We start from the raw sequence: 15,060 nt of genomic DNA on the forward strand, positions 1-15,060 counted from the left end.
TTAATCGGGCATGAAATGCAAAAAACAGCTCAATTCCGGCACATTGGGTACCCGGTCCGATATCCACCTGTACTACCTTTCTTTCATTCTGACTTTAGGGTTCCTGTCCCTTCACCAAACTTGCCAAAGCTTTACCTGAGTTAATCAAATGACCCCAGTTCAGTTACATCTAATAAATTCTGTTTTAAATTTATTAAAATAACCATGCTATCCACATGCCTTTCCCATATAAAAATATAAGAATATTCAACATTATAAAGAGAAATATAAAAATATATCCAATAATGAGAAATTCTCTTACCGTGGCGCGAAATTTTCAACAGATGATATTTTGGAAATCTAGCGCTTTTAAGGAATTTTATCGGCCATTAATATCGTGACATTTTCACAATATCACCGATACTGGTGGCAATCTCGTCTCATCGACTGACCCGAGTCTGTGGCGGTTCCATTTTCAACGAGTAACGAGAAGCGCCGTACATCAAACTATTTGTCCGTTTGGATTGGAATTCAGAGAATCCAGAATTTAGCCTCCCCGCTCATCGAACGAACTGAGTTTCTGTTCCCATGGCTCTAGGGTTTAAGGGACGTGGATTTCATGACATGAAAACTCGCACTCTCTGTCTAACCCCAATCTCTTCCTTCGGTACAGTGTCTCCCCACAAGTTGTCACTCATAACCCAATTCAGATTTTCTATTCCCAACTCCCTTCACACTCCTCTTCTCACCTCTCCACTTCCCCATTCGTCTCTTCTCCCAAAACCCATTCTCATCCAGTTCAAAGCCTTTCGATCAAACCCCTCAAGCTCAATACCCAACAAACCCAATGGGTCCCCCTTTCTGAAAGAGTGCGCAAAAATAATTGGGTTTTTTGTTGTGGGGTTGTTCCTTTCTGTGGGCAGATTCAGTAGTCCTGCCTTGGCTGATGTGAAGAGCAGTGGTGCTTCTCCATCTTTGGAGGAAAAAATGGATACCCAAGATGAGAAAGCTGTTGAGGGTGATGCTTCTCCATCTTTGGAGGAGAAAATGGACGCCCAAGATGAGAAAGTTGATGAGGACTTGTATTTGAAGGTCTTGGAGAGGAACCCAAAAGATGTGGAGGCACTTAAGGTGGTTTTGTATGGGAGGATGAGGGCTGGGAAGACAAAAGAGGCAATCAAGTATGTGGAGAGGCTGATAGAGGTGCAGCCTAATGAAGTTGAGTGGATACTGATACAGGCATTGTCTTATGAGCTTTTGGGCCAGCTGAGTAAGGCTAAGAGGTTGTTTAAGAAGATCTTGGAGGAGAGACCACTTAATCTCAGAGCTTTACATGTATGGCATCTTTGATTCCCCTTTATTTCGTTTTTTTTAAATATTTGGAGGGTTTTGCTAGATTTTTTGGGAAGTATCTGAATATAGCATTTTAGTGCGGAGTTAAGTCATACATGAATCACCACATAGTGCATTTGTAGTTGTTATTGTTGTCATTATTATCATTATATTGTTTTTATTATTGTGGAATACGGCTTTTTTTCAGTTAGTTTGGCCTATTGTCGCAAGAGACTTCTGTTCCTTAATGGCTTGGAACCTCTATGTATGCACTGCACTTGCTAGGTCTTATGAACATTCCAATATTCATGAGTTCATTCTTTGTAAGTACGAACACTTAGATGTAACAAATGAATATTTGGCTACCATGTAATAGCAGTCTGAACAGAAGGCATGTATTCTTCTAAGTAACTTATTATGTGCATGCTAAGTATGGATGAAAATATCAAGACTGCAAGTCATCCACATATCCATTTAATTTTCCTTTTGTTAGGTTTGTTTATGATTCAGTTTTCCTTGTTTTTGGAATTTTAAAGTAGACTATAGAGGATTTACTGGCAAATCTCAGTGACCTAATGATTAGATATGTGACAAGGACAAAAAGCACCAACATACATGGTGATAGCTATCTACTAAAGGAGCCATAGTCCCTATCTAGTAGAACGGAAGCTGTAATGCAGATGCAGTGCATGGATGATAGAATCTAATTCCAGGAAACTGATGGCAGCTATGCCTATTTGATGAATCAGGCTGCCTATTTGATGAATCAGGATACCGTACACATGCATTTGAAATAAGTTATGCTATCCTCAGGATTATTGAACTGCTGAAATACAATGTCAAATAGTGGTGCCTTACATAGTCATAAATATCGGCTAGATTTTCATTATCTCACAAAAACATACGATATAAACATAAAATGAAATCTTGACGTTTTAAACGCGAGATATTCAAAATATTGCTGAAAACCAATATCTCGCAATTTTTTCACATACTTTTTGAAAACCTGAAAAAAAAATTGCCCATTGCTTCAATGACATTTTTTCTTTTCCATAACAGCATTGCATTAATGCGATGCTGCTTTACCTGCCATGCAAGCAGTAACTGTTGCATGGCAGGTAGAAAATGGCTTGCCAATGCTGCCAACAGACGTCTTGCAACGTACAAGGGGGAGGGGGAGCCCTAACCTCCTTTTATAATGTGTGAGAGGACCATCCCTCCCCAACTCCATTCCATATGGGTCTATTCTTAGTCTCTTGAAATGCTATATACATGTATAAATCAGTACATGTATATACTTTATGTTTTCTCACTTGTTACCTTTCATGTTTTCACCTCAGCTCAAACCTCTCTCTCTCTCTATATATATATACATATTTCTATATATATGTTTTTATTTTGTAAATTACCAAGATTTTCCCAAAATTTTCCCGAGAAAAACACTTTTTTTGAAAATATCCCGAGAATTTTCTTTGCCGAGCTGAGAACGAGATTAGTAACTGTGGTACCTTATTGTGGCAACACTCCCATATTTTTTTATGCTGGGATTTTGTTGTAATTACCTTTAGCCATTTGTATCAAATGCAATTTCTAAGTGAAAAAATCTTGTGCATGATACATATATTTACTAGCACCATGAGCAAGTTATCCCCATGTATTTTAACCATTGACACAAATATTGGTAGCTGCTATATTTCGGCGAGCCTATTTCTCACGATATTATAGGTTAGGTGATAAATCTTGGAAAAATCTCAGGGCTTAATTTTTTAAAAACATATAAATAACAAAAATAAGTAAGAAAATATCATGTTTAGACAATAAAATACATATATAATAAAAGAAATAAGTAAAAAATGTAAAACAAAATAAGAAAAACATATTTAACATGTATTTTAGACTAAATAAAAACAATAAAAATAGTTGATATTATCTCGATGTTATCACGAGAATACCACAATATTCTCATGATAATATCACAATATGATTAAATTGGTGATATTTTCAAAACATCACGATATTTTACCTATAATATCATTCGTTGAAAATACAATGATAATATCATGATATTTTGAAAATATCGATGATATCTATGACTATGATTTTAACTAATCATTAGATACTTGGGAAATGTATTTGATATGTTTATTAACATCAAAGGATTAAATTCTAAAGGTGGACTACATGCATCACGTTCATAGTCAATACTGGTAAAATGTAACCACTGATTCTTCCTAAGGGAAGACTCTTGTATCAACCAAACTTCACAAGATTTATGATAAAGGCATGAAAGATCTAGTAGCAACATTTCTCCATCCTAACAAGGTTGACAGAGAGTTGCGAAAGTTCTTCATATGCAATCAGTCCTTTCAAGTGAAGAAGTGGTTAAAAGCATGGATAGGTTGAAATGAAAGAATTCCTGAGAGAAGAAACATGGCTAATTGACTTTTGCTTTTCCATAAGCCAAGACGCTGTTATCAGATCCCTGTTGCAGATTGATAGTAGTGGCAATTGAAGGAGAGGGAGATTCAGTTATAAGTTAAATTTGTTGATATCATTTATGATAGAACAGGACTGAAATCATTGTGATGCTGGCCTGCAACACTCAGGTATTAATAGAGACATTTAAGGCTAAGATGATGGGGTTTAAATTGATTTGTGGTACCAGCTCAGCCCCTTAGGTAAGAAAATTAGGAAGCAAAGGTGGGAAAGTGGAGGCTTAAGTGGGAAAATGGTTGACTTAGGGGATCAACTAGTATGAAAATGTAGAGAATGAGAGGGAAAGGAGTGGGAATGGCTAGGGAAGGTGTGGGAAAGGGTGAAGAGGTGTAGGAAAATCCCAAATACTAGAAGGATCTAGTGCTTGAGCCTATCTCTAGCTATAGAGACCCTAACTAGCAAGCTAGAGAGGCCAAGACTCAATGAGTCAATTCTATTTATGATAAAGGATTCATACAAATGAGAGGCATGGGAATTTTTTATAGGCTCTATTTGTAACGACCCCAACTCGTACCCATGAAAAAGTGGCAAATATTTTTTTTTAAAACAAGTGCAAAAACATTTCCAGAAACCCGAGGCCTTACAGTTAAACACAACCACCACCACAAGTGATCTTATACTCATCTTTCATACCAAACTAAACCAAACTTTATTTATTCAAATGTATAGAGTCTGGGACATAAGTAAATAAAAGTAAAGAAAACAAAAAGAAAGAGTCACGCCGTTCCAAGAATCTGCCACACAGTCGTGTAGTCCCATCGTGACTCTTCTCAAAAGCAAGTCCTCCCCGCTAGGCATCTGAGGCTGCGAAAAACACAAAAAATAGGGTATTCAAAGAATCTTACGTACGAATCCCTCTAATGAAACAAATAAGTAAAAAGAATATAAATAAGATTCATATAATATTTTAGAGGGATGAAATTATGACAAATTCACAATTCAATTAACCATTCATACAATAGAGAACAATTATTAATCATGAATGAATATTTAATAACAACAGAGATCACAATTTAAGCAATAAAGACATTTAACATGCATTAGAGAACAACATCATGTATTCACCAATATATGATAAATAAGAGAACAAGTAAATATGCATGATTTAATGCATAGCACAAATATGCATGATTTCAGTGCAATGCATGAATAAATTATTATTTTTTATCAGAGTTTTCTTTTCATATGCATGTCTCTATTAAATGCATACAATTTAAGTTTATCTTTTTAATTACCGTTGCCCGCGGATATATGCTCAAGGCTCACGCAACCCAGGATGATCCAATTTAATCATCGATGCATTCATATGAAAAAATCATCAGTCACATGCCACTATGTATTCTTTTCGCATGCTTTTCAATGAACATGCATTTATGCCATTTCAGAGACACGCACGAAACAATAATATACATATGCGTGTGCATGAGTTCACGACTTCATATTCATTTCGTGCTTTTACTCAATACATGTATTCATATCAAATACACGACTTCATATTGGCAGCATGTTTCTCATGTATAAACATGCAGCCAAATAGTGTTGGACAGTAGGCAAATTCCTTTTCTTGAACATCAAACCGCGAGTCAAGTCATCGAGGTACATAGTAACAACTATGAACCCCAACTATTAACAGTCGGCTGGACTTAAAAGAAATGCTAAACGCAGCCCAACAGTGGTAGCAGGCTAGGCTTAGACAAAAATAATCACAACCCATCCGATACCCATATGCAGTCTTAAATACTTTTAGAAATAGTTGGCCAACAACTCTAAAATTTCTGCACCAAGTAATGGTATATGAGATGACTCTTTACAACACTAAACAATTATATTTATGCACAACTATACATGTATGTAATGGTACTTTATGTAACATCATTAGTGACATAGACGTGTGATGCAACTTTTCGTGAAAGTATTTTAAAAGGTATTTTTCAATAAAACTCGTTTATGCAAACTGTGCACCAAATCTTAAAATTTCGGTTCACACTTGCGGTGAAGTTCGGGTCGAACAATGGGAACGTGTTTAAATGCTTTTGTACCCCACACAAAGATAAACTTTATTGCCTTGAGAAAAGAAACAAATCAAACGTTCTACCCTACTACAGAGGGCTCAAGCAAAAATAAAAATTATTACAACCCAACTTAAATCAAATGGCCTATGGCCCAAAAAAATAAAATAAATAAAAGCAAAAATTTGCAAGGCTCTGTTCCTTCACGGTCTAGCTTCCTTTCTCTTCGCACGGACACAACCTTCGCGAGATCAATCCCTTCGCCCACGTAGATTCACCTGCAAAACACGAAACACAAAACAAAAACACAAAAATGCAAAAACGCACACACACGATTTCTAAAATACGAATGTGAGTAACTAAAAGCAAAAATCAATTAAAACTATAACACTTATTAAAATATCTAACTAACTAACTACGTAACAAACAAAAGAATCTAACTAACTGACTATAAAATGACTTAAAACAATCTAACTAACTAACACAACTTATGACAGAATATGTAGGTCAAAATAAAAAAAAATAAAAAAAATGAGATCATCGCATTGTGGGAACAAATCCAACGATGATGGCGTGATCGATGGTATATGCATATGTACGCGATCTACCAGAAGATGCTAAAAACTTGATCACTGCACGTTATGATGCAGATCGACGTTGACCTGCTGTGAACGACAAATAGAACACATACAACGTTAAGAAATCCTGATCGCTCAACACCAATACTCTGCAGATTGCACGTCGTGTAGATCTACGTTTTAAGAGAGGCAACATGCAGGCGCTGATATGATTGAAGATCAGAGGAAACACGTTGTTCTGTGTGAATGAATTGGAACGGGTAAAAAAATTTCTGATCAAATGTTGATCGTGATCCCAAGAAAAACCGATGCAGATTGGTTCTACGTGTACCATACAACCCATGCTGATTTCAGCAAACCAACAACGCGCGAACTACGAATCACGCAAGTCTGTGCAATTTGTAGATTACACCGATAAAAAAATATGATATGATTTAAAAATCACGTAGTTTGACGTCTGATCGAGGGTTGCGTGAAATCAGAGATTCACGCTGGTCTGTTTGCTGGCCTTCAACAAGATAAATATAGGCTGCGTTTTCTCTAAAAAAAATCAGAATATTAAATAGAACCAAAGACAAGATACAAGGAGCTAACTATGCGATGCAATGTATTCGATTTATTCCTAACCTAATATGCAGAAAACGAAAATAAAAACCAAGCTATCTTGGATGCAACGCGACTGCATAAGATAAAAATATAATGTATTCAATGCTAAAATATGTTTTTATACGTTCAATGAACTGCAATAAATCTAAACTAAATGTGAATCAAATAAAGAGATGGGGGAGAAGAAGCAAACCTCGCAGCTGCTTTCGATGGAAGAATTGAGAAAAGAAGTGGTCATTCCCGCAGTCAAACGCACGCTTCGATGATGAGGAAAGGACGTCAGCGATAGACAGAATCGAAGAAAGGATGAGATCTAAGAAGGAAATGAGAAGAAACGGGGAAGGAACCAACGGTAGAGCGAGAGAAGAGGGAAAGAGAAGAGAGCAAAGAGAGAGGGGCTGGCTTTTTTTAAGGGAACATGCCGACCTCTCCTAATTTAATACTATTTATAACAAATATTAGGTTAAACAACTATTTTCTAAACACTACCTAATTTTATAAAAAATCTTAAAACTACCTTTTCTAAAAAATATTTTCAAAAGAAAGCTATTAAAAGAAATCAAATATTCAAAAACACTCATGTGAAATTTGTGTGATTTTTTCTCTTTTTTGAAAACTAATCAATGCCTTGGAAAAGTTGATAACCATAGGTGTTTATTTTATTTTTGCACTAAAACATTCACATAAACGTATATCTAATATGCATAAAATTATGTATGATCAAATTCTCCCATGCTTATCGTTTGCTAGTCCTCTAGCAAACTAACCCTTAATAAAAACAAAATAAAACATGCAAAACAACCTAACTCACTTTCGTAGGAATCACGGTTGCATTTAGCGTATGCAACAAGCCGTTTAGACCCCTAGGTTACCCTAGTGGACGAGTAAGGTCTCGTGAGGTTGCTACCCACAAACATCTCTATCATGTATACATCAAAATTCAAATTCTAAAAGCATTAGGTAGTTAAGAAGTTTGTCTAAGCAAACATTTCATGCAATTACATTTTCACACATTTAGAGTTTTCCCATGTCACCACAGAAGAAACACTTTTACTTTTGCAAAGCTCGTGTTTTTTTTTTTTTGCAAAAAAAAAAGTATTTTGGACCCGAGTCGGATCCGGATCCGACCTAGATCCATACTCGGGTACCCCCAACCCTCGTGCCTATTTAAAGCACGCAGGGGAGGGTTTCCATTATGCGAAACCCTCCCCCCGCCCTTTCTCTCTCCTCCTTCGCCCGACACCCCCGCTCCCTCTCCCGCTTCTTTTTTCGGCCACCCGTCACCGACAGTGCTGCTGCCGTCCCCCTTACCCCGAGCACGCCCCCTTCCCTCGCTCACCCCTCTCTCTCCTTGCTCGCAGTGACCACGCCGACGTTGGCGACCCCTTTCACCTTCCAAGTAAACCCTCACCCCTCTCTCGGTGTCATCTTCTCCGTCTTCTTCGTTTTTTCGGTCGGCTAGCAAGGGCCCTGCCCTAGTGTTTTTACGGCAGGCAAGGGTGGAGCCTCGCCTCCTCATTTTTTCGGTAGCCTCTGCCTCTTTTACTTCCTTCAGGCAAGTGCAAAGCCCTTGCCTCCTCGGTTTTCCGGCTGGCAGGGGCGAAGCCCCCTGCCTCCCTCTTTATTTTTGTGAGACAGGGGCCTTACCCCTGCCTCTTTGCTTTTCCCGTTCGCTCCTGCCTCTGCCTCTTTATTTCCTGCCTCTTTATGTCTTCCGGGAGGCAGGGGCTTTGCCCCTGCCTCTTTATGTTTTCTGGGAGGCAGGGGCACTCCTTCCTTTGTCTTCAACAAGCAAGGGCTTTGCTTCTGCCTCTGTGTTTTCCGGCAGGCCCTTGCCTCCCTCCTCGTTTTCCCTTGTCAGGTCGGGCTTGAAGTGACAGCTGAGCCCACCCCTCGGCCCTTGCTTTTGCGAGTCGGGGTCGGCCTGACCGTCAAGCCCACCCTTCGACCTTTGCTGTTCGAGTCAGGGTCGGGCTCAGCCTGACAACTGAGCCCACCCTTGCCCCCTTTTCACTCTTCGTTGTTTGGCGAGCAGGGACGCCGCCCTGCCCTATCTGGGGTCTTGACCCCCTTTTTAATTCCAAGCAATTGAGTTTAGCTTGTATGATTCTCACGTTTTTCTTTTCGTAGCTTGCGCAACGGATCCAGCTCGTGACCTACGACCCGAGGCGTTTGTCACTTACATTCGGAGGCGATCGCAACCCCGAGACTCCCCAAGTTAGGGGAAAGTTGCGCAAAAAGGACAATGGACGAACTAAAGTTAAGCAACTAAAACTAAAATGGAAAAAGGACCAAAAATAGATATATGTATACATATATCTATATATGTATCCTTTTAACTCAAGGACGCGGTTTCACGATCCTTGTCCTTTTTCTTTCTGTCATTTACTGCTTTCTGCTTTTACTTTGCCGTCACGCTTCAGTGCACAAACTTCTGCTTTCTGTCATTTACTCTTTCTGTCATTTACTGCTTTATGTATTTACTTTGCCGCCATGCTTTAGTGCACAGGCTTTTGCTTTCGCATTTACTATTCCTGTCTTTACTTTGTCGCTGCGCTTTATTGCACAGGCTTTTGCTTTCGCATTTCCTGTTCATGTCTTTACTTTGCCGCCACGCTTTAGTGAACAAGCTTTTGCTTTTGCAATTATTGCTTCTGTAATTAATTTGCCACCGCGCTTTAGTGCACATGCTTGCATTTTGATACATGTGATTACATAAATGCAATCCTTGCAGGGTGCACACGAGCGCATAGCATTTTTGCTCTTTTTGGAAAAGACACAAATTTGCGTATGGACACTACAACCTCTCGAAGAGGATTCCTTGCACGGATTCCAACTTCTCGAGTACGCAGTCTTGCAAAGTAAAGCTTGAAAGTATTGTGAGTTGCGAAATGTGCAACATGATTTTCCCCAAGTCAGTGCATTTGGGAGAAGTGTTTCAGATCCATGGCAATCTTATATCATGCAAGTTGTAATTCTGTTTCAAAAGACTAAACATGTCAAAATGAGTTATTTACATCGTCTTTGTAAAACTTTGTGTTGGGTATTATTTTGAGAAACCCATACCCCTCTCATCATAGTCGTACCTTTATACAGGTACAATATTGTTTGTACTACGATGATGAGTAGAATGAGAGGTCTGTGGTAACCTCGAAACGTGCGATGAAAACTTTGTTGGAATCACATAAATGGTGATGATTCGCCTTCACAGGCAAGATGCTCAAATTGGGTCGAAAGACTAAAGCATGTAGAATAGGGCGTCAGTTAAATAACCCCTGATGCACCCATTCGCCTCTTGTTTCTGTCAAGGGAGATGATGGATTGATACAAAAACTCCGATGGTGGACATGCTGTTAACAACCACCCCGAGGGCAAATGACTCAGTGTCCCCAGTCATTGGAGTTAGAGAACATGACTAAAAAAAATTATCCTAGGTGGTAGATCCCATGAACTTTTGCAAAAGTAGGATGCATCTTGGTCACCGACCGTCCCCTTAAGAGCGGACTCATCTAGCTATTCGGGGTGTCGAAAATACATGGCATAATAAACCTTCGAATCAGTCTTAGTTGTTTCTACGTTTCACGTCTATACGTACTCATATGCCAGTTAATATCGAAACAAAGTTATCCGGTTAACAACACTTGTTGATTGAGCCTCTTGTGTTAATTAACTGCTTATATCTTGTGATTATGAATTGCTTATCTTGTGATGGTTAACTGCCTAATTGTTTGCATAATCAATTGCTCATGCTAGAGGTGGTTTATTGTTTGTATAATTAATGCTTATGCTAGAGATAGCTTATTGCTTGCTTAATCAACTGCTCATTGCAAGTTATAACTTATTATTTGTTAAAATTGCTTATCATGTTAAAATGACATGCATTGCTTAATTTTGTTTCATATTGTCTTACTTGTGCACCTACCAATTTTTCATGAAACTCACCCATTTTATGGGGTGCAGGTGATGATTAGGTTACTAGACGACCGATGATGCGATGCAAAATGGCTCAAGATCTCACTCTTTCTGCTTGCAGTTTGTGTCTTGGTTAAGTGCTTTGGTTTTGGGTTTTTGTCTAAGGGGAAACCTTAATTTTGTATAAACTGAAAGATTATCTTTAATATATATGGTTCACTGATTGTCTTGCTAAATTGCTTTTGTTGATGATGATGGTTTTTCGCGCTAACGCCCAAAGTTTTCAACTTGCCTTTCTTTTCAAAAAAATCATTTTCGCTGATTCCTTTAAAATAAAAACTTTGAAAAATGAAAGGTTTTCTAGTATTTTAAAAGGTCTACAAGTTTGAAAATTTTGGACGTTATAACTTGGTATCAGAGCAATATAAAAAACAGTGAATCTTGGCCATCGAGCATCCGCATTGCGCTATAAGTAAACCTTTTTCTGTGTTTTTGTAATCTTTTCACTGCATAGTTAGACTAAATTACTATACACGTTTTGCTAAGATATTGACTCTCCTGCGGTGCTAGTAGTGGCCCAAGTAGAGGCACCCGTCGAATGCGTGACCGATCAGTAAGGGAAAGGGGCCCTTTCGTGGAAAGGGGCAGACACATGATGTCTTGGACAGATTACTGGGCTAATCGTTCACCCCTACCCACCTTTACTAATGCTCGGGGAGTTGCACTTCCAGCTATCTACCAAGCACCCCTTGTTGCGACATGAGCAATAGTGCATTATCGAGAGAATGGTCGTGTTCCTTTGCATGTGCGAGTGAATCAGCATGCCATGCCAGACTCTTCGGAGGAGGAAAGAAACAAGTTCCTCTCTTGAAGAGACAACGACAACATGGCAATCCACCGCCTAAGCCGCAATCGGACGGTATCTGCCCTAAGTGCAAACAGCCGCATGCCGGGCAAGCTTGCCCTCGTGAGACACACGGTTGCCTGTATTGTGGCAATATGAGCTACTATATTCGGGATTGCCGCAAGAAGGAGGCCGATGACCTCAGGCGGAATGGTGGCGTGCCCCAACTCTCTCGGTCACAGCAACAACAACAACCGCAGTCCAGCGGTCAGAAGAAGGCACCAAGACGAGTTTACGCCGCCACAGTTGATCTATTGACAAAGGGAGAGCTCGTGCAAGGTACAATCATGGTTGCTAACCAAGCGACCTTTGTCTTCTTTGATTTTAGTGCTACACATTCTTTTATTTCTGTAAATTTTGTTGAACAATTGCGTATACCTGTAAAACCCCTGAATAATGCTCTGGACGTGTACAACCCGATTGGGAAAAACACGGTTTGTGCTACCTACATACCAGATTTGGACGTAGTCTTGACGGACCGACATTTGCTTGCCTGTCCTGCTTGATATGACATAATTTGACATCATCCTAGGCATGGATTGGTTGCACAGATATCATGCTAAGGTCTTTTGTCGAAATGACAATTGTTTTGTCTCCACTAGGTTTTTCGAAGGTGGAGTTCAGGGTTCCCAAGCCGGTCCATGCGAGCTAGATGATTTCATCGCTAAGGGCGCAGAGCTACTTGCGGAAGAGGGATGCACAACCTTTTTGGTCAGTGTCGTCAAATATGATTCGATGCCGATTCCTATATGTGATCTGGATGTGGTTCGTGACTTTCTCGATGTGTTATCGGAAGAGCTGTCGCGACTTCTCCCGCCTCGTGAGGTAGAATTCAACATTGAATTGCTATCGGGCACCGCGCCGATCTCTAAAGCACCATATCGGATGGTGCCAGCTGAGCTCGATGAGCTCAAGAAGTAATTACAAGAGCTGTTGGATCAGTGATTTATTCGTCATAGTGTTTTACCCTGAGGATCTCCTATTTTGTTCATGAAGAAGGACGGATCTTTGCGGTTGTGTATCGACTATCGAATGCTCAACCAGGCCACAATAAAAAATAATTACCCGTTGCCACGCATTGAGGATCTGTTCGACCAGTTACAGAAGGTCAAAATATTCTCGAAGATCGACCTTAGATTTGAGTACCATCAACTCAGAATTAAGGAAGATGACATCTCCAAGATGGCCTTTTGAACCAGATATGGGCATTACGAGTTTACCGTCATGCTTTTCGGACTCACCAACTTCCTCGCAGCCTTTATGGACCTAATGAATAGGGTATTCAAGCCATATTTGGACACCTTCGTGATCGTGTTCATCGACGACATTCTGGTATATTCAGAAAGCCGGGACCAACATCGTCAGCACTTTAGCATCGTTCTGGAAACCTTGCATAAGGAACGCTTGTTCGCCAAGTTTTCCAAATGCGAGTTTTGACTCGAGGAGGTTATGTTTTTGGGACGCGTTATTTTCAATGGAGTGTCCGTGGATATTACAAGGGTAGAGGTTGTGCTGAATTGTCAACAACCAAGGAATGCTCGTGACATCTGGAGTTTCCTTGGATTAGCTGGATATTATCCAAGGTTTATCCATGACTTTTCTAAGATCGCCCTACCTATGACTAAGTTGCTAAAGAAAGAGGCCAAGTTTGTGTGGAACGATAAGTGCGAGGGTAGCTTCCAGATGCTGAAGGAGCGACTTACCACTGTTCCTATTTTGTCTTTGCCTTCAGGTCAAGGCGGGTTCGTGATCTACACCGACGCTTATGTGTCAGGCTTATGTAGCGTATTAATGCAGAACAGTAAAGTGATTTCTTATGCCTCGCGCCAACTCAAGATTTATGAGAAGAATTATCCGACTCATGATTTGGAGTTAGTCGCAGTAGTTTTCACATTAAAGATTTTGTGACACTACTTATATGGGGAGCAATTCGAGGCCTTCACATATCATAAAGAGCCTCAAGTACCTGTTCTCTCAGAAGGAGTTGAACATGAGACAACGATGTTTGCTAGAATTTCTCAAAGATTACGATTTTACCCTCTCCTACCACCCAGAAAAGGCAAACGTAGTGGCTGACGCCCTCAACCGCAAGACTTTAGGAGTTTTGGTCAACCTGTTATTCGCAAGATGGAAGCTTATTTAAGATTTGGTTTCCTGGAAACCGTTTGCCTCCTCGCCAGATTCGATCAGTTTGTCGAACCTGGTGGTTCGACCAGAGCTACTCACTAGGATCATTGCCGGGCAGAAAGTCAATATGCACTACGAGAAGTTGAAAGCTCAAACGCAGCAGGACGGTACCCTCTTCCGTCTTAAGGAGGAAGGAAGCATGTGGCTGAAGGATCGCCTTTGGGTCCCAGATGACCCTATTTTGAGAGATGCGATTCTTGGTCAGACTCACAAGTCCAGATACACTATCCACTCAGGAGGTACGGAAATGTTTAAGGACCTACAACGATGAAATTGGTGGAGTGGAATGAAGCGAGACATAGCTGAGTACGTCTCAAACTGTTTGACTTGCCAGCAGATTAAGATCGAGCACCAGAGGCCAGCCGGAGTAATGCAACAGATGAAAATCCCACAATGAAAGTGGGAGAACATCACTATGGACTTCATTGTGGGTCTGCCGAGGACACGGAGGAAGCATGATGTGATTTGGGTGATCGTTGATAGACTCACCAAATTGGCTCATTTCCTGCCTATCCGTCTCAGTCAGTCACTGGACAGTTTGGTAGACCTCTATGTTAGAGAGATCGTGAGACTGCACAATATTTCGGTCTATAATTTTTGATCGAAATCCAAGGTTCACTTCGAGGTTTTGGGGGTAGCTGCAGTTAGCCTTGGGCATAAAGTTAAAATTTAATACTGCCTTTCACCCTCAGACCGATGGACAGTCTGAACGCACCATTCAGACCTTGGAGGACATGCTGTGAGCTTGCATGATGGATTGCAAGGGAGAACGAGATTCTCATACCAGTCTGGCGGAATTTGCATACAACAACAACTATCTCATACCAGTCTGGCGGAATTTGCATACAATAACAGCTATCACGCTAGCATCGGGATGGCCTGAAAGACCCGCAACTTTTTTAGCAAAAGTTCTGAATAAATCCACGAGGCATTTTCATATAAAAATAGCATATGAACCCAAAATGCGAATCAAATCGATTTCTACGAACCAATTATACTTAGGATATTCGTATCTTCGCGAATATATGCTCAAACAGTCAGGGAGCCATAACTTCTT

General features: G+C 40.1%; 1 protein-coding gene across 6 annotated transcripts in view; it reads left to right on the top strand.

Annotated features, from left to right (window-relative positions):
* The first annotated feature begins 542 nt into the window (after positions 1-542).
* Positions 543-15,060, top strand: part of LOC149828564 (Tetratricopeptide repeat (TPR)-like superfamily protein) — a 57,359-nt gene continuing 42,841 nt past the window's right edge. For 5 of the 6 annotated variants that reach the window (XR_016434049.1, XR_016434050.1, XR_016434051.1 and 2 more), the window contains exon 1: positions 543-1,314. Coding sequence is in view for 2 of the 6 variants with exons in the window: in XM_090016885.1 (XP_089873011.1) it covers positions 568-1,314 (747 nt within the window). In the remaining 4 variants the exon portion in view is untranslated. The remainder of the gene's footprint in view (positions 1,315-15,060) is intronic. The other variant, XM_090016884.1, reaches the window with a different exon arrangement.

The sequence above is a fragment of the Nuphar pumila genome, chromosome 9 (genome assembly GCF_984573655.1).
Source record: "Nuphar pumila chromosome 9, dmNupPumi1.hap1.1, whole genome shotgun sequence".
NCBI classification, from domain to species: domain Eukaryota; kingdom Viridiplantae; phylum Streptophyta; class Magnoliopsida; order Nymphaeales; family Nymphaeaceae; genus Nuphar; species Nuphar pumila.